Below are 25,117 nucleotides of genomic sequence, written 5' to 3'. Positions count from 1 at the left end.
ATAATCATACGGGGCTGTGAGCAAACATGGTGATCGGTGGCACGGCTGCCCCTTAAAATGACATCTGCTGTCCCTGTGGTCGGCCAAAGTAGCCACTCAGTTCTGTAAACACCAGAAGGCCTGGGAGGAGAGGGGGCCAGCGACAAGAAGGATACTGGATATCTCTGTCGCCCTTTGTGTAAATGTCACAGGAAAGTACGAGAACATGAACCATCACTTGTTAGTTTAGACTGCGTGGTGCTATTAGTCCACAAAAAACAGAAAGAAAAAAAATCAGACTGCTAGTTCAGGATGTTTTGAACAAATTTCAGTGCGGTAGCTTGAGTCATACTGCGGTTAATGTTTTGCCGTTTCCATTTGAAGGGCTCTACCTCTGAGTGTACCTAGCTACTCCTACACAAACTCTACTCGCAGAGGCTCCCAACAACAGAAACAGGCGAGGGATTTAAATGACATCGAACACAAGGCCAAACACATCAGCGAACAACACCATAATGAGACTGGAACGTCTATTATCTTTGAAACATTTCAAACACTGTGGGGAGATTCAAAAGTGGTCCAGGTGCATGTTTGAAAAGGAGCTGGAGGCCAGACTACTTCCTGTGACTACTTACTGGACCATCAGCTCTTATCATGCCGATGAGTGGAGCTATGAAAATTAATGGAAAATACTAAAGTGGGTAGTGTAATAGCACCGAGGTCTCTCGGACAGAGCATCTTTTTTATGTTGTCTTTATATAAAGACCTTCTATGGTATGAATCAGTATGTTGCATGATTTGAGGAAACAGAAATGTCAGCAGTGGAACTGGTTTCAGCTGGATTTGCAGAATAAACAAAAGGGTTTAAAAGGGTTTGCTTTGTTCGATTATGTAAGAGCCGTAGTTTTGTTTTTCACTTTCTGAAGGAGGCATCCATTATTCTTTTCTCTTTTTTCAGTTTGCTGATCAACAACTGAAAGTCCACAGAACAGAACAGCAGCAAATATTAAGGATGCACATTTGTGAAACTCTGGATACCAGTATTTAAAATTAAAATCTGCTCAGTGCCAATACTGATTTTGTTTTTCCAGGTTTTGGTTGAAATTTGTTTCTTAGTTTCTCAACATTTGGTGTGACATACAGTACTAGTAAAGTATTGGCTGCTAACAATGGTAAATGACATCTTATTTATACATCATGCTGATGTAACGATACTAATGTATTGCTATACTGTTGTACATCTACCAAATATTCGTTTTCCAGAAGCAAAACAAATTATTCTATTAGAATACAAATACTAATCACTTGATAAACTAATTAAGAGATCAATACACAACTTCCCAGAACATTTAAGCATGTTAGGAAGGACCTGTCAAGCTTCCTCGCATAAATAACAGTTAGATTTTTTTTAAAAAACTTCTGATGAATATTTTTTATTTTTTAATAAAAGAAAATAGCCTGAAGAAGAAGTGTGTGTTAAGCAGCATGTTCATATACTCCAACTAATTCTGACAATAAGGACAGTTAACAGGCTGCTCTTCAAGGTTCATTGTTGTAAAAGATGCCGCTACAGTCTGAGAGGCTAATGCCGAAATGCTTTGAATTTGCAATTTTCCTAATGGCCAGAAGGGGGGGTTCCTTCTCTGGCTGCAAAAAGATCTGCTCACTTGATCCATAACTTCAGTAGAATTCCTGATAAGTGTCTCAGTCACTAGTTTCTTTTTCAATATGACATGATGTTAATTTTAAAATTTACAGCCCCAATTTGAGTCTAAACCGATGACGGCACGTGTGTGGTACGTGATGGTATGGTATGTATATGAACAGGTTAACTGTGAATCATAGATTGTTACAAAATGAGTAGGTTTGTGTAACTACATTGCAGCACAAACATTTCTGTGTCTTACAGATGGATCGCCAACTGATGAGGACGTGTTAAGAGATTCACTGACTGAATAGCCAAGGACATGAATTGGATGATTTCCAGTGCTCAGGCCTGACCGGTGACCAGCTGTCAACCTCACATACAATATATAATTATGTACCAGTCTGTTTTACGCACATGCACAGCGGGGCAGGCTAATACTCGCACCCAGACTCACTGCCACACGTTAGCAGCTGTTCGCTGTGAGTGAGGACAAGTGTTTTTAAAAGTAAACCACAAGGAGACCACCATGAAAAAGTATTTAGCAACAAACCTAAGGAGAAACTTAAACAACATTTACCAAGCTGAACATTTTAAAGACACTAATAAAGGAAAAGCGGATAACGCTAAAGCTAGCAAGAGCACAGAGCTAGCCACGAGCTAGCAAGCTCAGTATTAGCAAACAATCAAAGAACGCACAAGGAAAATTGTGGAAAAGGTGAATTTATAAACAGTTATAATCTTGGAAAATCAATTACGATCAGAAAAGGTCAGTATCATCTGTTAAATCTGAAATCAGTGCATCTGTATTTGCAACCAACCTAGGAAGTTAATTTGTAAGCAGTTAACTGCTCAGTTAGCCAATTAGAACCGATTTTACCAACACAACAAGCTAAGAGTGTGAAAACCCATTTAACTGCTGTCTGACACCATGAATCCACTCTTTCATAATAATTTTATATTCTACGTTTAACTTCACAGTCTACTAACAACCATCATCGACAGACACAGCAGTCTATTTTGAAAAATCTCAGCTCTGTGTTAATTTCCAAAAGCTATAAACACTGTATACATGTACAGCAAGCATATGGCACAATATATGCAAGAAATCTCCTGCAAGATTGTGTGTATCTGGATCCCATGTTCTCCTTTCTAGGTCTCTATAAAATGTGCTTACAGAGCACACTGTGATCTATTGCTTGAGAGAGTTACATAGAGCCCCTCATTCATTTTGCTTTCAAGCCCTCCAACAATACCCAAGTGAAATATGACTTTCTATACTTTACATGTCATCCATTCTGTCTCTCTCCCACTACACCACTAAATATAACCTCTGTCAGTTATTGTCCACTGGCCACCCACTGAATATTTCATTGTTCTTTAATAAAGACTGGACTTCCTTTTGTTTTGTTACAGTGACAAGCTGTGACGGTGACGCTGATCAGCACATTATTGGAGGGATACGACGTTGTAACACAAGCTTGTGCGACTGCGTTGGCAGGGAGTCGCATGTGGCATGCTGTGTGTGTGTGTGTGTGTGTGTGTGGGTGTGTCTGTGTGCTGTCACGGTAAAATCAATACCGGGTGAAAAGCAAATGAAAAACTCGAGCAAGTTTGTGGAGTTCAGCCTCAAACGTTTACTGAAATGCGGCGAATTTCGAGTCAATTTCATGGACTGCTGGTGTGGCACCGTGAATTCATTTGAGATTAAAAGGAAAACACAAGATTAACAGGAAACTTCCACAACACACACACACATATGCACAAACACACACCATCTGTATGAAATACATCATACAGTGAAAGAGTAATCATTACTTTACTGGTTGGGCAATTAGTTTCGTTATTTACAGATCTTCAGTCTTGCGTACCTGTCTTGCGTCTTTGTTTTGGCTGAAGAGAGAAGATGACCATTAAAGCTCCCATGATGCCCTCTAGACTTTCTCGCTTAGTGATCTAGAAGTCCTGCTAGATTTCGCACACTTTCCCTCCCACAACTGGGTCGGCTTGAGAGTGAAAACGGAGGGAAAAAAATCCAGTGATATGCTGGGATCCTCACATTAGGAGAAAATAAAGTAAAATCTGGTCTCCGGTCCAAACTTCTCCTTTATATTCACCGTGTTAGGTGGGCTGTACGTAGAGCAGAGTGGGAGTAAAACATGCGTGCCTCTGTTGAGTTTTGAATTTTGACGCGCACGCTCTGCAGACCCCCTCCCTCCTCTAGTGTTCCCACTATGAAGTGAGAGCTTGCTGGCTGATCTCTGCACTGCAAAAGCTACTTTGTACCACTTGAGCACCTAGATTAATTGAGCGCTATGAGAGAAAGGCAGAAGCATGCTGTGGAGAGTGTTTGCCGCCGCTCTTTTCAACAGACCTTTCCTCACACGGGGAGGGTAAAGCTGGAGGGAGGCGAGAGAGCTCATACTGTAGATAGCCATTTTTCCTCGCTAGCTGCCTTTTAACTACATCTCCTGCTGGGAATGGGAGGAGAAAACCACGCTGTGTCCACGGCAGTAAGTTAGAGCTGATCTCTCAGGCTGGTGGCTGGTGTAAATATTTAAATTATGTGCAACGTTGCTTGTGCATAATTTAAAGTCTTCTCGTTGCAAATGCTGACACCCATTTTATAGATTAATGACAGAGCAGTTTTAATGTAACGTAGCCCAACTACTACAACCGAGGTATAGCAGAAAACTCTCTTTTATGAGAGATAACAGCATGGTATGTATATAAGAATGGTTTCTGATGCAATACTGATTCAGTACTCATAACACTGAATAAAGTCTCCTACTTCCATGCCTTTATCCACCCTGAAAAATAAAGTAATTGCCTCTTCAGCACTGATCCTGCACCCGCTTACGTGGCAGAGTCAGGCTGACTTCGTGGCAGATCTTCAGGATTACGGAGACGGTCAACAGGTCAGAAAAACGCTGAGGCCCACATCTCTTTTATTCTCATCCTTTGCTTGGAACATGTGAAAAAAAATACAGCAGAGATGCTTTGCCTGATGTGACACATCAAAAGAGGAAAATAGAATGAAAAATACTTCCGCTCCCTATGCCACCCACACGCAATTCATTTCATGAACTGTGTGACAGCAGTCCAATTCAGGAAAAAAAAAAGAAAGAACAGCCAACCACAGCAATCAAGTACCAATTTGCACCCACTCCATTAACCTGCTTCCTGCCTGCTGTGTGTTCTTTGTTGCTCAGAGGCCTCTTTCAGACAGAAGTTAAAGTGCAGTTTAACTTCCACCTTTAGCAAACGCACTCTCAAAACCAAGTATTTATGTAATCTACACAAAAAGAAACAGACAAATGAGTGTCTGTAGCTAATCTGAGGTTCAAGGACTTTTAAATCACCAACGCAGAGTCCATTTCTTTAGTAAATGTTCTCCTGAAGGAATCTGACCAGCATTTACTGCAGCATTAGATTACCAACCACCTCCCTATTTCATACTCAGCAAAAGCATTTATGCTATTTTTCATGCTATATTTTCCTCCACTGGGGTCAGGGAACAGCAATTTTAAACAGGCTCAGCATTACTGTGGCTACATACAGTACGATAACTTACTGCCTTCATTTAACCTCATTAATATGACCATTTTCAGACAACCACAGCACCCACTGGATGCTTACCACTGCAGTGTTTGACAGTTAAAGTGGAAACATTATGCTTATTTCCACCTTCGTGTTTTTATCCTTGAACTCTACTAATGTGGTTTTGTATGATTCTCAGTTGACAATAACTGTTATTTATCTGGTTGCTCCTTGCAAACAGCATATTTGAACAGCAGATGGGCGGGGCTTCTGTTCCTGAGACAGCCATAAACAGTATATCCCCTCATCATACAGATCCAGGAGTAGCAGTCATAAACCGAGCGTTTAAAGAGCCTGATTATTAGAGAACACGAGCGTTCGGCTCATAAAGATTATTTGTGCATTCACTGACCTCATAATTTGAAATGCTGGAATATATGCATGTATAATGTGTGTGAATGAAAGCTAGTTAACCAAGTAAAATTGCATTATAGTAAAGTATAGACACCCAATATGAACTCTATCTTCAAACCCAGTTTGAAGATTGGTCCAAACCAGCTGAGCATGGCTCTTCAAAGGGTATCCTAATTATGTTGGAGCAGTAATGACTTTTCATTAAATTGGACACTCCAGAGAATAGGATGAAATAATCAAATGTCTCTGGGGTGAATCATCCCCGCATATGCTGAGGCATATTCCACACCACTTGAGGAAAACAATCTAAAAACAATCTGATTAGCTACATGGGTTTGGAGAGAGAAAGTGCAATAGCAGCATAAGTGCTTCGTAACTGGAACGAAGTTGGAATTTGAAGTTTACAGAGCTCTCTGGTAACAACGAGGCCTGGTCAAATCCAAGGACTACTGTTCAAAACAGCACGCAATCCCCCTGTAACTTCAAGAAATCAACACTTCACCATCTAAAGCAGGCAGGTGCTCTGCTGCCTACACGCACACACGTTTGATATGGTTCTCCTGTTGCTTTTCTTTCCTTCTTCCCTGCTTCCTTCCTCCCGTTGTTTCCTGTTGATCAAACTGTGCATATAGAGCGCTTCGTTAAAAGAAATCCTGGAAGGCTGTAGGTGTTTGTGACTCAGCACAGGCTGGCGAGCCATAGCCTCACTATCTTCTGAACTAAGGGTGGGAAAAGGCAAATGCAAATTGCACTTGAGCCGTAGCTGCAGGAAGCTTGCAAACAGTAACTGAAGCGAGATGAGAGCGATGAATCAGACAGGTTGAGGTCTGAAGAGGTGGCTGCAGGTGGACCAAAACAGGAGGTGCGTGCAACCCATCAACACAGCGTGCACAGAATAAATGAAATACCAGAGGGAACCTGACTGAAACTCAGCTCCAAACATTTTTAAAAAAGGTTATGATGGGGGTTTTTTTTGGCCTTTTTGTACAGATTAGGTAACTGGTAAAAATGGTGCAATGCGCTATGAATGAAAGTGTCTGAAAGCAGCGGTGAAAGGGTAGAGCACGTTTGATTTAGTATCATTTGATCTAGTTTAAAAAACTCCAAAGTCTAATAATGCTCCTGATTCATTCAAATGATATCACTCTACTAAGTCAGTTTAAATCAGTTCCATTATTTTTTTTACAATTTTATTTATATAGTGCCAAATCACAACAGCAGTCATCTTAAGGCTTTACATTGTAAGGTAGAGAAGCTCCACAATAACACAGACAAACCTTACCAATCTAATGGCCGACTTTAATGAAGCCCTTGACGACAATGGGAAGGAAAAACACCCTTTTACAGGAAGAAACCTCCAGCAGAACTACGCCATCTACCTCTACCAGTACACACTTAAAGTAGGGGGAGGGGCCAGTCGCAAGTCTTTTATGGTAAATGTAGTAAGCTCAAATATGTACAGCTTTGGAACGTGTTGTACTTGGAAAAAGGGTCATAAACACGTACAATATATTAAGTGAATTCTCTGCTTACTGAACTCCATGAACTGTGGAGCTCACACTTCATGGAGTTCATTCTTGCTTTATCCATTGAAGGTTCCCATACAATGCATTTAAACGAGATGTACTCAAAGAAAGACAGCAGCACTTTGACTACTGCAGTTTTATCGGTTAATTTTAAGTACTGATGAATGTGTTGGAACAGCTTCTCACTCCCGACCCGTAATATACTGACAATGTGTCACGTCTCGAGGCGTTCCATGGCAACGCAAAAGGTGACCTTCCGCGTTCCTATGATACGCGCCGGATTGTGGATGAAATCGAATAGAATGACGCTCCAGCGGTAACACAGGTTCCAACCGTGTATTCCAGCACTAACCATAGCCTTATCCCTAATCTTAACCACCCCGTTAATCGTGTTAGATAGTGTTTTCCAAAGCAATCTAAGTAAAATAAACGCACATGTGTAGATTATTTCTAAATAGTTCTCACGTGTCTCCATTTTTTGGAACTTGTAATATAGGGACGTGTTGGATGGCTGAAAGCGTACCTAGCGTAAAATGTTACGCTTTGGGAGTGAGAACGTGTTGGTTGGAAATGTCTTCATGGACATTTTGTATGTTGCATTTTATTACCAAGAGTGAGCGCTATGTTTTCTTTTCTTCAAGCTCAAAACATGCAACTGTTTGAAATCTGCAACATGCATCAACAGAATTACACAATTACTCGATGTTTCCACCACATCTCAGATCTAATTAGCTGCATATTTCTTGTAAACACAACATGTACTGGGGATAAACATTAGGCAATATTTGCTGGTGTACTGATAATACAGAACATTTACAGTGGGTCTTTGCTGATTTTATGAGAGACTTATTCGTGCTCTGTCAATGTTTAAGCAGCCGTATCTAAGCCACTGGAGTTTTTAGACCAAGTGCAATTTGCACAGAATAATTTGTCAACAATCATAATAATGAAGTTAATATTAAGGACACAATGTAAATTATTCACTTGGTCCACCATCGGTTTAGACTGATGGCTGGATCAGCTCCTCTAATTTGTCTTGAACTAACTTTACTCGAGTTTGGACATTATTGGAATAAATAATGTATGCAGGTGTAGTTTTATTTCTGGCCATGATGTAATACTGATGAGAAAACCAGAGAACAAAACTATACTTATTTATCATTGTTTAGTTTGTGCTAGGCTTTTCTATCGCTTAAGGAATGAATGTGAGAAAGTAAGAGACTCATCACTTTTACATTGTGTTTAATTAAAACTAAACTATTTTTAAAAAATGTTCTTTTCACTGTGTTAATAAAAAACCTACACACTGGATCTCATACAGCTTTAAACTAGTTTAATTCAGCAGCTGTGGCTGCTTTTACCTCCTGAGCCACAGCCATCCAAATGCTATGCAATATGTATTACTTTTGCTATGGCTCAGTTTTCACATCGTCCACTAAGTGGCAGCAAAACTGTGCAAGTTCAACAAAGCCAACATTTACTATACACTGCTCACTTTTTTAAAATGTTATCAGTGCCAGAAACAGGACAAACTCGATAAGCATTGTTCATCACATCTCACAGTAAGATATTTTCAAGCCTTTTTCCCTTGATTAGGACATAAGTTGCAGTACTATGAGTTCTAGTCCTCCATCAGTCCTTGTTATACATGCATAAAGAGAGAGAGTCATAAAATTAACTGCTGGCATACCATTAGTGTTGGCCGTATATCATTAAATTAGAAAAACATTTAAAAAAACAGAAATAGGGGAGAGAAAAAAGTGGACTTAGAAGTATAATCAGCTTGTTTGATGAATTCTATAATTCTATATATTTATATATATTAGAAACTTTCAAAAATCAAAGTGAAAGAGCATCTTCTATGAAACAAACACAGCCATGACCTCTAGGATACAGTGAGGCTTTTCTTTTTGTGCCACCATCAGTTGCATGCATGAAAGTAGACACTAGAGGGCGCAATTGATCTTGAAAACTAAGAGCACCACACAGTCCAAATACATACATGGAAGGGAAATCATTTCTCGTGATCTTTACAATAATGTCACATTATCTTGCTAAAAGCAAGCACACCGTGCTCCCACTTCTTCTCTCTAAACATTATTTAGATGAAAAGCACTTACCTTTAAACAACCACACATGACACGCAACACAGATCTTATAACAAAGATTAGCGTCTCTTGACAAAAAGAGCAATGTAAATAACAGAGAGCAGACGTGCTTTTTTTTTCTCTTCTTTTCCGTGACGCAACCCACAGCCTGCCAAAAGTACACTGCAAGGTGTCAAGAAATTATTCTAAAACAAACTATAAATCTTCTTTCAATATATATTTGAAAGAAAAAAAAAGAACTTGTCACACCAGGCAGCGACGATCCCGCCTGTTTGAAGGCTGCTGAGAGTTTCGGTCGTGATGGAAAACTCGAAGCAGTAGTCAGAGAGTTTCAGAAAAATGTACTAAGAACTGCAAGCAAATAAGCACAATTTCAAGAGGAAATGAAATTGAAGGAGGACGGGAAAATGGTACATTAAGCCTTTTTAGTCGGAAGTCATTACAATAAGACAAAAAATTCTTAATCAGGAGTACATTTAGCTCAAGATAAGAAGAAAGAATCCCATTAAGTCGCAATGCAGGGAATGCAGTGTCGCTACAGTATATTGGTAAAATGGCAGAAAAAATGACTGCTTTATGCTTTATGCATTATTGGATGCAGAAAAGCAGAAACTGAGCCCAGTGCACCACTGACCAAAACAATATTTAGGCAGCAGGTATACCCAACATCCTGATTTAGGGAGAATCTGCCTGCTGGTTGTCAGTTCAGATCAGTTAAGAATGGTCTTTAGAGGACATAAGAGACGTAGTGGGTGCAGGGTTTGTCATGGGGCTTACTTTCAAAGCACAGCAGCAGCAGATTATGTAGCAGAGTTTGCTCATGCAGGCTTTACTTTGCAGTCATATAAGAGAAATGGCTTCCCTTGCACACAAATCATAATGATGCAACAATAAAAATGCCAGAATCAGAATATGCACACTCAGCTCCTTCTTTTTCCTGCACAGCAAACAAAGTGTTTTCTCTCGTCTATGCCCCCGTCTGTAAAGTGATTCTCCTAACATCCTGGGACTGGTCTAAACCATAACGTGTGGCTGCAATGACACTGGGCTGCACTACCTGGCACTACCCCGCATCCAGGTGGATGCGGTGCACCCCACACAGCCCAGATGGTCTGTATCAGTGGGGAACTGGACTGTGTGGGGTGCACCGCATCCACCTGCCATCAATCACAGGCAAATATGGTCCAGGAGAAAAAGCTTACTTCCCTTCAAATTGTGGCAGAAAAACAAAAAAAAACAATTTCCACAACAGGGCAAAGTGCGGTAATATAGCCACTCTAATGTTTAGTGAACCCCAGTGGGTTCGCTATTTGTTTGCTTCTATCTTAGCTAACAAAATATCTCGTGTTCAATGAGGTAGCACAGTCATTTGGGGAGATGTGGAAGAGACAGAGGAAGAATTGGCAAGCTTAATGTATTTCTGAACTTTTTTCTTCCCCCTTTTTCCACAGCCGTAAACAGAGGAGAGGTGTATGACTCAGCACTACCTTTAATGACGCATCCAAGTACAGAACTTTCCCGAAGCCATAATAAAAACCGAGCAGCAGGCCATAATTTTAATCAAACTGTGCTGCTGCCATATGAAGAACAACCAGGCAGCATTACTGAGAAACTGTTGAAAACAAATAACTGGCCCAGACGCCACACAGATTTCAAACCCACACCCTGCGCCAGTGGTTATATGAGGCTTTCAACGTCAGCCGAGCAGTTACAGTTGGACGTGAGGCTCAATGGCACCCGCTCGAGTGGATCTGTCATTAGCCACCCCACCTGCTGCCACCGTGCACCCCGTAGGCCGCGCCTGTGTCACATTCTTTTATTACAACCCTCCCCGACATGAAGCTGCTGTCTACCGAGCCCACTCTTACAGATCGGTGCCCACTGAGGCGTGCGCGACATCGGAAAGTGTCCAAAGCGGCATGGAAAAATTACAACAGAGCTGCTAAAGTGGTGCTTTTCTGCTCAGCCAGTTGAGAAATGTGTCGGGTCAAGCCAAAATCTAAAATCTCACTGAGCAGCAACAAATAACAAATCCGCACTGATGCAGGAAGACCAAATTATTGTTTTTCCTCCCCTTAACCAAACCACTTTCCTTGCTTCTTAACACAGTGGATATTGCACTGCAGCTGCGTAATGAGAACTGTCCGCTGTGAATCATAGCTTCTCACATCTCCAAATAAAAAAGGAAAAAAAAAACGATGAAACTCGTGCTGAGATGTGAGGATGAACCCAATAAAACCTTGCGAGGCACATGCAGTGGCATGATTGCCAGCTATTGTGGTGGTACAAATATCACAAAATAAGCAATCCACAAGCAACATGAAAACATAATTTAATGCTCCTTTGAATCGGTGCGATCATAAACCCCAAGAGCAATAAACATTCCTCCTCACTCCAGTTCATTTTAGCAATACCGGATACTGTACATTATCATTCTACGCGTATCTTACCCAGTTGTGTTCTACTTGAGATGGCAAGGGAGCAGTTTAGTTTACTGCGTGAGAAATTATACTGACATATTAAATACGTGCTCTTTAATAAGATCACTCTGTTTTAGTCATATATACCGTTCAGCTCAGAGGGTGGGGACTTATCCCAGGGGTATCAGTAGTTGGTGCACATTTGAAATTTGTATTTTGGCATTATGGAGACATAAAACCAGTGGAAAACTTTTAATTAAAGACAAATTATGGTCTGTAACACGTAGGTTGAAAGGGATTAATGACAAAATGGTATAATATCCTCCACGGATCTTTTGTGAGTTCCACTGTTGGATAAACAAATTGTATGAGTACCCCTTTGCGGTCACAGTTATAAGATGACACTCATAACAAACTGGTAGATTTATTAGGTCAGTAAACTGACCTGCTAATAGAGCCAAAATGGTTCTGAAACCACAAAGACCAAATCCACAGTTCACCGTCTCATATCGAGGCTCGATCTTCTTGTGTCACAATACCGGCTTACAATGAGCTGCTGTTGAGCAATCACAGACATATTCAAAGAGCGTTTGTTTCCCGGAAGAGATGTTGTAAAGGTTATATAAGGTGCAGCAGCTTTGTGCATGGAAGTCAGGGAAGGAAGTTGATGACTGCTGCAAAGAGGGGGGATAACGTCATTACTATAGTCAGCTGATGGAACATATTGTATATTAGCAAATAGAGTCTGACAGATATATTGGCGGTGATGATATGAACTATTTCCTCATAAATTTATATTGGCATTTATAATGGTTCATAAATGAAAATGTAGAAAAAAAGAACGTACAAACATCTTTTATCGAGGCTATGATTGTTGATGTTGCATAGTACGTCCACCAGGGGGCACTCTATAACATTATTGTTATAAAAATCTGTTGCGTTTTGAATGCAACAAACAATAACAAGAAAAACAAGACTATTTTAAAACTGCATTGTCATTGTAAGAAGTCATAAATAATACATTTTAGGGTAAATCTGTTTTGTGCGCCTGAAAGAAAAAATATCGGCTGATATTTTAGATTTTTAAATCATCAAATATCGGTATTTGTATTGGTCTGAAAAATCCTCTTTCGGTCAGGATCTGTGAACAACTTTTGCAGGCATCACTATTTGTGCTCGTGTAAACACCACGTGTACAAATATATGCAAAGATCTAGCTTAAATAAAATGATATTTAGCCATGTGCTAATGATGACCATGCTAGTTAGACACCTGGACCTGCCTGATTAAAGCATGCTAGTTTGGTGAAAGCTACAAAGTTTTAAGATCCAATTGTGATCTAGCAAAAACACTGGTTTAAAACAAACTGTGGATTTGTAGAATTACACCACCACCATCAGTAATGAATACAACAAATCAATGAATGGATTGGATGAATGAAAGTATGTTTCAGTGTTTATGAACTTCTAATTACTATTAAAAATAATTTAGTTGGCAATTATTCCAGTAAGGTTTTGGTCACTGGATGGGTGAAGCTACATCAAATAGTGCGCCAAAATTTCTACACATGGCAAAACATTAACTAACTATTGAAAAAGAAATGACATTACAAGTGGAAATTGCTCCATAGGCTTGACCACTTTGAATGTTTTGCCCATCATGGTCATTTTTTTAACCTCTTTTATATGATTTGAAGAAGTTCATAATATCAGCTGAGTAATACAGTTCAATATCCTTAGACAGACAGCCTTGGCTGTGCCAAGGTCACAAAAAGTGCAATAAATGATGCATTCATCAACTTACTGTGTGCCAAAGTCTCATCTAAAATCTATTAGGCTGGCTCTGATGACAGCTTATCAGCAGCAGTGACAGGTGAAACACTAACCGTGTCAATACCGCTAACACTGCGTCGCCTGCCCGACATCCACCAGCTCGCTATTAATAAACCACAGGGTGGAGAGGAAACCCTTTTCCCTGGGTAAATGGCGAGACATGTTGCAATCCATCCTCTTACACAGACCTGCAGACCTTAACCAAACCTTATCTGTGCCAGCAGCTACTGGAATCCTCAAGTATCACCTGCTCTCTTACGTTACCCACATGAAACACAGATTACGTGTCAGTGCTGGGAAGTTGCAGCATGAGTTTCATCATGCTAAGATGATATTTAGTTCTCTTTCCGAGGCTGTCAGAAAGTGATGATGTTGTTTAAGAGAAAGAGTCGATTTACTCTGCTATTAGTAGTCTTATCTGATGTACTGCGGTAAGAGAGGATGTGAATGTGAACAGCAGCAGCTCCAAATGAGATAATCCTTAAAAAGATGGGTTCACTATCCAATTTAATTGCTGAACTCATGCCAACAGCTTCTGGTCATTAATCCTTGCAGATTGAGAAGGGGATATTAGTATGTGTCTGTTTTATGCCTCTCTAAATCACTCATGTTTGCTCGCAAAGAAATACCGTAATCCCTAATGTGGCCTCTGCGCTTCTTTGCATCTTTGATCTGAAAGTGGAAGCCAATCAATATGTACAATCCACAAGGCTGTGTAAAGCAGAGCCAGCCTCACACACATTGTTGAGTTCACACAGGGATCTACTTTAAAGCAACAGCTCAGACCTACAGGTATAAAATGCCTGCAGACAAACAGCGCTCCTAAAACGTATTATTCGTTTTTAACGCCTTTCTGATCTGTTGTTATTGTTTTAACAAGCATCCTCGGAAACAAGCGACCAAGGATGAACATTTCTAGTCACAGATTGTCTTCTGAGCGGATGCTACAGCACAGAGTACATCCCGTCAGCCTAATTCAGTCGCGCACATTTCACACCAACAGTTGAGAACAAAGTGCTGAATAATACTCTCGGTGTCTCTTAATATACAGAGACAAAGCAAAGGCAATTGCTTCAGTACCAAATCCATTGTAAATTTCTCACAGGGCCAAGAATTTGTTGATCCTAGTGCAATATACAGATACATTTTGAAGTATTGAGCTGTAATACCCAGCTTTAGTGAGGTTCCCTTCATTTGAATCATTTTTAGATGCTATAACAGGCAAAACTGCACAGTTTTTCCACAATAATAAAAGAACAATAACACAAAATGCAGAAAAATAAACTGAATTACAGTTTCACCTTCTATTTTGTACGCACATGCATCAACCCCTCGATACTATCCGAGCTTCAAAGGCGGGGATGAGCAGGGTTTAAACTAAAACACATTTTTTAATTTCATGTTACACTGAGAAATGAGAATTAAATGGTGCCTAAGGTATGCTGAGACAAGACTGGAATATTTTACTCAGTGTGAAGATCCTAATGGAGAGCTGATAAGGGACAAGTGGAATAAAATTATTTTTCCTGTCTGAAATATATAATAATTAAAAAATGGACATAAAATGAGCTATTGGATATTAAGGAGATGATAGGTACAAGAAAAAGGTAAAAAAAAGATAAAAGATCACATTTTAGGCAATAATCCAATTCCCTTCACTTGATTTAGATGCAGCACTGCAGGCCTGGTATGATGTAAAACATGATAGAGCAGGTAAAGCAGCGAATGTGAGCAAGCTACACAAAGCAAGTCATGCACAGGGCACAGATCTATAAATGAATCACGTGCCAGTCTTCAGCAGTCTAACTGCTGTTTGACGCATTGCTTCTCTCTTAACACTTTATCTCCAGCTCAAAGTCAAGAAACCCCTTAACCTTTAAAACCACCTCCACACAATACTATAGTGACTGACCTTTCACCCTACCAGGGATATTTCCAGAGCCAGCTCGTGTCTCCGGTGTATGTAACAGAATTCGGTTGAGTTCCTGCTCATAAAAATTACATGACTTTAAGTTGACTGGCAGATATGTGTGTCTGAATTATGCATTGCATGGTAAATACCGACCTCCGTGGGTACTGCTTCCAGAGATGTTTCAGTTCAGTGCATTAAGATCTTAGGCTTAGAGGTAATTGGTTTCAAAAGAGGCGAGAGTATCGTTGTATTATTAAATGTTTATGTGGTGTTATGGAGCATGTGCTGAGGACAAGTTCCCAATGCCAAAGGTGAAACGGTCACCTATCATGTAATCTGTTTCTTCAAGTATACAAACCTGCATTAACAGTGTGTATGCAGTTTGGAATCGGCTGACAACCATGATCTTTGTTTCCCTCCCCACCAGTGTTTTTTTTTTAATTTAAATAAAACGCTTTTGTTTTTTTCTCAACATTGGCTACTGCCTTTCTCTCTTTCTGTTATGAGTTTGAGTAAATGAATCGCACAGAGGGTGCTGTTAAAACAGCGCTATTATTTTTTCAGTTGACTGCTTCTCTTAGCTTCAACCAACATTATAAGCAAATGTGCTCATGTGCAAATAAATAAATTGCTCTTGTAAAAACAGTCGGTGAAAGGCTCTGCCTATCATCGATGGTCGATATATTCATCCAGTCGCCCAACCTTAGTCTCTTTTGGACTTTTTCTCATTGTAGACCTAAAAAGTAATTCACTCAATTTTGTACATTGACACAAATCAATAGATATGAAAATGCAAGGATACATTTCCAGCCGGGGTACCTCCGATCTGAGACTGTAGTTGAAATAATTTAAATGTGAAATATATATTTTAGGTTTTTTTTAAACTTCGTATTGTAGGGTTTGTTGTCATAATACTTTATTGAAAAACAAAAACAGATTTTTCAACTCTGTGGTTCAAATCTCCACAAGATCTCAGAAAATGAGAGTCCAAATTATTTATCTGTGGGCTAACATTATTGGTTGATGTATTTACCAAAATCGACATTGATGGAACCAGATAACATTTTAATTTTCAAAGTAAAGATGAGACGGGCAAATAGCTTTCAAAATTGTTATGATAATTGACCCCTAACCCCATGGAGTTACACATCTACTCATAACCAAACATAACAACTATTTGGGAAATCTGTTGATATTTCATGTGTCTGAAGGGAAGCTCAGTGACTTGACCTCTGCAGAAAATAAAACATAGAGTTGCAGAGGACCTACAAAACCACATAAGGAGACAAAAAAGCTTATATCTTATATCTTTCAATCTTCCTGTTGCTGAATCTTATGCAAAAAAATTATGGGTGGTATTACATGTCTCAGACCGCAAGCTTGTTTTCCAATAATCCACAGAGTCGGGAACGCCATTCTCTCCCCGTCAAACGCTCTTTCACTAACACTTGTCAGGTTGGTGCAGTCTACGAATCATGAGGTCTGGCTGGTATTATTAATTCAACAAACACAGAAGCACATACATGTAGAGCCATCTTCACTGTGCTCTCCTCTACATCCACCCACCAACTGTACATAACAAACACAGCAGGTGAATACATTCCAGCATGTCTACACACACCTGAGGGAGGGATTTGTTTTTCCAGCCAAGCACCAGGACATTGTGAGCCATGACAGCTACTGCCTCAGTAGCAGGGTTTTTCATGGTTTCAGCTGTAAATCAGAGCTCAGTGCTGGAAAGCAGCCCGTTTCTGCAATTATGCAGCTAATTTCAATTCTGCTGTTTGCAGGAGTCAATTATAGTAACCCACTCTGCAGGTTTACAAGGCCTCGGTGCAGTTTTAATGTGAAGCCGCTTTAAATTGCACCGAGTGCTGTTTAACATGCATTCGTCACAGTGGTACAAGCGGACGCCTCTCAAGTATTAATACAGTCATTTTCAGGGCACGAGAAAATTTAGTTAGGGGACATTTCAGATGTGTGCAACCACACAAATGTGCACAAAGACATACACACAAACCCAAGGTGAGCTTTCCACCAAGAGCTCAGATTTGTCAGTGCTCTGGGGAGGAGAGAAATGGAATAAGGCTTCTTTTTTTTAATGCAGTTAGAGGCCGCTGCACCGTGTCACCTACTTGGTGAAGGACACGCGTCAGCCTGTGAGCTGCTACCACAGCCAAAGCTCATCATCTTTTCTGCTCTCTAGGAATGGCCACAGGGAGAGGGACCAAGCAGGCTTTAAAGACGACCTATTATGCTCCATTTAAGATCCATAATTATATTCTAGGACTCCAGTAGAGCAGCTTTGCATGATTTCCAATCCAGAAAATTCTTATTTATCTTATATTGGGCCTTGATGTAGCACCTCTGTTTATATTCTAATTATATGACAGACTGCAACAAAGAGTGTGTAGCTCCTCCATTTGTCAGTGATGGAGGTTCAATGAAAATGTAACTATACAAAAAAAAACTATTTTATTCTTGATTGCAAGTTGAGCTTTTTCCAAATCTATCCAAACATGTTGAAGCCCAAAAATAACAGTGCAGAACATGAAAACCAGAATAACATTACCTGCTTGTTGTGGAAGATAATACTCTTTCAGTGTGTCCCTGGTTATAACTATACATCACCACAATGCTGAAAATACTGAAACAGAAAATGCCCGCTATCAGGTGGCGTAGCAAGAAAAGGTTATACTGCTCTAAATGGTAAATGGTAAATGGCCTGTATTTATATAGCGCTTTACTAGTCCCTAAGGACTCCAAAGCGCTTTACATATCCAGTCATCCACCCATTCACACACACATTCACACACTGGTGATGGCAGCTACTGTATAGCAGCTTCCTGGCTCATTGCTTAACGCTCTTTCACACATACTGCAAGACTAGAATTATAAAGAGCAACTTAGCTACACTGGAAATATGCCTACTGTCATCATGAAAAATCACAAGCCACTTGGTCTGATTATCAATAAAAAGCTAACATTTCAGCAATATAGTGTCACTTAAAGTGCTACTGATGCTTAACCACTGGAATTTATAAATGTGCTCAGGCATTAGCCTTGGCAAAAATCCAACTTCATACTGGGTTGTACTGAAAAGTCCAATTGAATTCAATTTTATTTATACAGCGACAAATCACAACAGCAGTCCCCTTAGGTTACTTTATTATGTAAGCTAGACCCTAAAATCATATGACCCTTCTATGAGCAAGCACTTTGGCGACAGTGGGAAGGAAAAACTCCCTTTTAACAGGAAGAAACCTCTGGCAGAGCCAGGCTCAGGGAGGGGCGGGGCCATCTGCTGCGACCGGTTGGGGTGAGAGAAGGAAGACAGGATAAAAGACATGCTGTGGAAGAGAGACAGAGGTTAATAACAAGTATGATTCAGTGCAGAGAGGTCTGTTAATACATAGTGAGTGAGAAACACCCAGTGCATCATGAGAATCCCCCAGCAGCCTACACCTATTGCAGCATAACTAAGGGAGGATCCAGGGTCACCTGATCCAGCCCTAACTATATGCTTTAGCAAACTAATCTTAACAGTACAGATAGTGTCTGTCTCCCAAATGCAAATTGGAAGCTGGTTGCATAGAAGAGGGGCCTGAAAACTGAAGGCTCTGCCTCCAATTCTACTTTTAAATACTCTAGGAACAACAAGTAGGCCTGCAGAGCGAGAGCGAAGTGCTCTCACTGCAAGGTCATTAAGATAAGATGGGGCCTGATTATTCAAGACTTTGTATGTCAGTAGCAGGATTTTCCATGTCCATTATGAAGCAAAATTTGGCTTTTGTGTATGTCTGTGTCCATTTTGTTTTCCTCTCCCGGTCTCAGTCACACAGCTTTAGAGACCAGTTCGCAACCCCCTAATAACCCCAGTCGGGGTTAAAAAATGTGTATTCCTGGGTAAAACTGGTCACAAAGAAGATGCGGCACCAAAAACTTCTTTTGTGTAGTCACCTGTAGTTTGGATGAAAGACACCGACTTGTGTGACTAGGACCTTAAGCAAGCCAAGCAAAGCTTTTAAGGTTTTCTACATAACTTTAAAAGCCTTAAACTAAACTTTGCACACCTTAATCAGCTAAAGTGTCTAAATTTGTACAATCATTAGTTTGTGAAACGGTCTTGTGTTTATTTCCAGACTTGCTTGGATTGTGAAGGAATATGTATATTTACATAAACAGGTTTAAAGCCATGACAACCTCATATTTAATACTTTGAATAACTTCAATCTGCAAAGCTCCCCCATCTGGTGTGGGATGTCAGAAAAAAAAACATCCACACCTCAAGTCACAGTGAGATATAGAGTCATTTGCTGGCACCAAAGTTTGACAGCAGCTCAAGAGCAATTTACATTTTCACAAGTATGATTATGTTAGTCTGGTATGTTGCAGGTGTAAGCAGACAACTCTTCAACTGGAAGACTTCCTGTTATGACAGGTGTCTGATTTACTTAAAAATCTTTGAGGACATAACTGAATCCCTACCAGCTGCATTGACGTTGTTCTATAGTCATTCTGACATCCATAAAACATCACGCTAACTCTGCTGCTTCAATGTAATCAGCCTTTCATGATCTCTCAATTGTCTGGCAAGCATCATGAAATCCCATTTCATGGTCGGGCTTTGGCATCACAGCGCTGTTTTGGATCTGAGTTTGGGGACAGTCAATACACAATCAATAGACTTCATTTCCCATCTTCACAGCTCAGCAACAGAAACCAATAAGGTTCACGAGTACACTCAGGAAGTAGACAGGTGCAGCTTGAGGATTTGAAATTTGGAACGATATGCAACGTCTATTTGAGACTACAACTTCAGGTGATGTATTCAAATGTGTAAAGCAACAGTGTTGACGAGCATTAATAGATACGCATTCTGAACAGATGCAGTTTAACATGAGCATCTCTGAGAGAAGCTGTTTGTGGCTGGGTGAATAACTCACATAAAACTCTGCTGCATGCATTCTCCTTGCCTTTCTTCATGGCATTTGTTCAGTGACTGAAAATAAATATGATTTGAATTTTGAATTAAAAGTTAGACTCTCTCACATGAATCCAAATTTTACTCACATTTGGTACCACTTTTTTCCCCCTAGCTTGAGCAGAGCTAGCCTCTCTCTACAGTGAGCATGGCTTTACGCCAAATCCCCACCTCTGAAAAGATCCTTCATAGCACAAGCTCTTTCATCGCCCGCAGCACTGTAAACCTTTAAGTTGAGTCAGGAACTCAGTCTTTTATATTCTTGCCCTCAGACATGGCTTGTGCATCAATTATTCACAGTCTACTGTTTGCCAGAAGTGCGGAATTGAATTTAAGACCAATAAAATCGTGGTTTAAACACAGATCATCAGTGATTCATGAGCAAACAGTGCACGCTATTGAAGGTGAGGGCAATATTTACCTCCCTATAATAAGCTTGTTTTTCTTTTGTAAATCAAGACATACATAGGTTAGGCAAAGTATGAAAAAATAATGAGAACACAACTGTTTGGATAAAGAACATGAAGTATCTGTATATGCGTGGTGATGTGTTGGGCTCAGAGTTATGTCATGTTGAGGTCATGAATAAGAAATCAGCAGATGCAATTTGATTAACAAACGCCCAAAAAGCTTGAGAACCCTGCCTGAGGACTTTTTTTGCCTTTTTATATTTATATACAAATCTCTACAATCTCTTTTTTTGTGCAGTGATAGCAGACAGATGCATTGTGACAGCCCACACATGGGCAAGTATTTTTGCACTGTTCTGTCAAAGAACAAGCCACAGCAGTCCCACTACTGTGACACAAACCCACTCACACAATCTCAGAGAAATGCAGTGTGCAGTGGCCGCCTGATATGGTAGAAAAAGCCTGGCAATATCGGTTTGATATCATAAATAGAGTCAATAAACATGCGTGTTTGTCCTATATTTACAGAAAGAAATATTAAAATAAATCAACTTCCTGTGCCCTTCACAATGCTTATTTTGATAGCCCATTATAATACTATGGCTGGCTGATCAGAATTGCAAAGTGAGGGCAATCAGTATTTGCATAGGTTATAAAACAGTGGTATGCAATCAGAGCAAGCACACATGAGGTGACTACATAATAAGACTGCAGGAAAGTAATTTTTCTTCTCTTGGTGTCTAAACTACAGTGATAATGTGCTTTAATTGTCCAACAGCTCAAATTAACTTAATTTCCTTATTGCCATGTACGCAACTGTGTTTGCTGTCATCAGGGCCTGTGAAAAAACAACAACTGCTACACCTTAAAATCAAGTGTGGAAATAAACCTCACCACTAGCTTAAAGTTTAACAACTCCAAATCAGCCCCAGGGCAGATCAAGCAGGAGGGACTTACTGGGTTCTCATATCAAAAATGTACCTCGTGAACCTTTCTCTGCCTCATTATTCCAGAGCGTCACCCACCCAGAGAGTCTATTTTAGCGTGTCCCAGCTTGCGCCGGTCAAACTCATTGATCGTTGTGTTAAAGGACAAGTAATTGTGGGTGAGTGGTGAGCTCTGATTGCCTCTGGGCTTCTTCAAGACCAATTTGTCTGCTTGTCACTTTAGGGCTGGTGCTCGAGGCTCAACGTGGGGCAGGGAAAGAGCTTGATGGGAAATGTGATCTCCTGGTGACGTGTTGAGTGCTTCCTCCTTGTCTGTTTGTGAGAATTTGCTTGCTAAGTGTATTACACAGTACTGTATGTGCTTCTAGGAACCATTGTCAGATAATCAGACCACTTTGTTTGAGTTATTGTTTGCAGACTTGTAGGCTATTGTTGCTACAGAGCTCAGTATTTCAGATGGGCCTCAGACAGGCTGCAGTTCCTGATCTGGCAACTCGAGGCTGGCTTTAAAAATTGCAACAATCTCTCGCCTCAGAATGTCCAACTATAAAAAGAAATAAATATGTTTTGATCGGGAGAAGAAGCAGCTGCTCTATAAATCTAAATTGTTTTTTTTCCATACACCCCTGTTAAAGTTTATTAAAAGCATGGACATGCTGACTGGCAGATGGGTATACCATGTCTTCCAGACATCACCTCAGCTAACCGGACTCAGTGAACCTTTTGGAGCCTTTAAATACAATCCAACAAATATGACCAACGGTGACGAAATTGCATGTTACATGGCACTTGCTAGCCCCCATACAGTCAATACATGCATCCAGCTTACCGAGTATGCTAGTGTTAACTCTTAACTTAGCCCTTAAATTAAACCCTGACGTCTAAAAATAATAATAAGATAGCAACAGCTACAAAAAAGATGATGCTTCCAGAGGACGATGCCTGTCCTTGCTCTATATGCAGGTTTCCTTCATAGGTGTAAAAATATTGTCTTATCGAGTCGTTTTATTTGGTAGCTGTAAGAAGAAGTGTCAAGTGTTTGATAATTATGCCATTATAGTGAACTTTCAGATTGAACACCAAAAAAACTAAAAATCAATAGAGCCTCTTGTGCTACATCTTATTTATTGATCTAAAGAGAATTAACTGACTGGCTCAAGCACATGATTTAAAATATCATCCAGCATGCCGATGCTATTCTTTCATATATCAGGCCAGCAACATAAACTATAACAATGCAATCTGATTTAAGCTAAATGTAATTTCACACATCCCATCAGCGTCTTTCGCCAATAAAAACTGACTTGCTGTGAATACATACTTTAATGTGACGGCACATGCTAACACCTTGTCAGAAAAACCAATCACAAAATAACATCCGGCATCTTTAGTGAAAAAGATCATCACTTATACAGCGTGTACCCGCTTTAGAGCATTTTCTGTGTTGTTCCTGCGGGCTCTGGATGTAGCCAGCCATTACAGAACAAGGGCCATTTTTCATGTGTAATGGGGTCCTCCATTAAACATGAACCTGGAGGAACTATCATTTAGCTTGGCGCCATCACCTCCACAAACCAGCAGCAGATACTAGAAGAGATACAGCCTCTGTGACAGACTGGCAAAGGGTAAAGCTTTAAAGGTTGGGGAAGAAAAAGAAGAAACGACACTGTACAACCCCCGAGAAAATGACCAAAAAGCTCATCTGTGCAAGCTATAATTATGACCTATAGGTATGTTAAAGACAGCCATATGAAAAAAGTGCATGTAAAATATGGAAGTGGTGTTGTTACCCTGGTAACCTGGAAAATGTAGCTTTCTACATGTGTTTAACCCTCAAGCAACTGAACTATTTTAGCGTAAAATGATTGAGTGAGGTAATTTATGACCCAATTATAGCCTATACAAGAATGCTTTATTTAATATCTATAATAATATCTATAATAACTATAACAAATTATGTCTGTCAGTCAGATTTTTTGCATTTGGCCAGAGTTCTTAAGTGGAAACCAGATTTTCTCACCTGGTTTCCACTTAGCCAGAGCAAACAATCACAAAAAAAGGAAGAAATAGAAAGACAAACAGCCAATACTGAGGCATGACAACTAACTAAAAGATACAAAAGAGATGGCAGCAAAAATGGGGAAACACTGAGAAGAACCACAAGAAAAATTAGAAACACAAGAAAGAAAACAGGAACTGTAATGCAATAAATACCAAACAAAAACCAGGAACCATGAAAGAAAGCTTCAGCAAGTAAGTCTGGCTAATGTCAGTCTGTTAGTCATGAGTCACAGGAAAATTGCAGTTGTAAAAAACATAACTTTTCTTTTTCTTTACCACAGTAATGGACCGTATCCTGCAGAAAAAAAAAACAACAAGTCCGACAAGTTAATTAACCAAGTAAGAGAGATTTCTCTACCGCGTGGGTCACCAGAGCAATACCACAGAAAAATAGAGTCAACTTGACTCATTGGTGGACCATTATCAGCTGATAGTAGCTACTTGGCGACCTATCAGCATTTATGACAACCAATAAAATAAATGTTAGAAATACTGGAGGCAACCAGTGGTAGCCCTCAACCTCCTAGTAGTAGACCGATGGCATCAATTTCAAAATCCTAGGTAACTTCTCGAGTTATCAGATTCACAAAATCTTCAGAAAACTTGACCTCTGACCTTGCCCTTGAGGTCAAGGTCCCTGGGATTAAACTCGTCTGAGAACATTTGCACATACACCTATGTCCTTATGCTGTAGATAAAGTCGTATGTCACTTCATTCTCTCTTTATTGCATTCACAGACTTGGATGTCCATGTCACCTAACCACCCACACCCCAGGCTGATGTTGGAGTAACCCCTTCAGCCTTTTGGGCACTCATCACCCAGAGGGCACTCTGTAACTTAACTGTTGGCATGACTCATGTTTGGAACGGCAGCTCAAGGTCCCCAGTATACCTTTTTTGCTTTCTTTCGACCACTACTCATGCTAGGGCCTTCGTCTGGGTCTGAATTTTCTCCAGGGCCCAGCTCAGATTGACTACTTTTTCTTCTCAAGTATTTATCTATTGCTGTTATGTGCTGCGTCGTCTCACACCATGACTATTATATAATTCCTTCTTCATCTTGTTCTGTTTTACTGGCAGTTGGCAACCCATTTAATTAGAGCAGGTAGCTGTACTGCCATCTAGTGAAACAGAATGTAATTGTTCTGACCGTTACGTTGGTCGCTTAGAGCAGCGGTCCCCAACCCCCGGTACCGGGTACCGGGCAGCGAGAGATGAGGCTCGGGTGTGAAATTCATGGTTTTCATGGTTTTTTAGCGTTAACTCAGTTTCCCTGGGTCTTTTCCCATGTTTTATGAATAAATCTCCTCTTTTTTGTACCGGTACTGGTTTTATTTT

The 25,117-nt window shown here is 40.2% G+C and overlaps 1 protein-coding gene across 4 annotated transcripts in view; it reads right to left on the bottom strand.

The window, feature by feature from the left end:
- kcnip4a (potassium voltage-gated channel interacting protein 4a) overlaps positions 1-25,117 on the bottom strand; it is a 158,753-nt gene that overhangs the window by 67,158 nt on the left and 66,478 nt on the right. Inside the window, exon 1 of one of the 4 annotated variants that reach the window (XM_026161865.2) lies at positions 3,496-3,689. The exons of the other annotated variants lie outside the window; for them this stretch is intronic. Coding sequence (XP_026017650.1) covers positions 3,496-3,550 — 55 coding nt within the window. The 5' untranslated portion in view covers positions 3,551-3,689. Of the gene's footprint in view, positions 1-3,495; positions 3,690-25,117 lie in introns of those variants that run through there. 4 annotated transcript variants of the gene reach the window in all.

The sequence above is a fragment of the Astatotilapia calliptera genome, chromosome 3 (assembly GCF_964374335.1).
Source record: "Astatotilapia calliptera chromosome 3, fAstCal68.1, whole genome shotgun sequence".
Taxonomy (NCBI): domain Eukaryota; kingdom Metazoa; phylum Chordata; class Actinopteri; order Cichliformes; family Cichlidae; genus Astatotilapia; species Astatotilapia calliptera.
The sequence above is the reverse complement of the archived record's forward strand: the minus strand, read 5'-3'. Positions and strand labels throughout refer to the sequence as shown.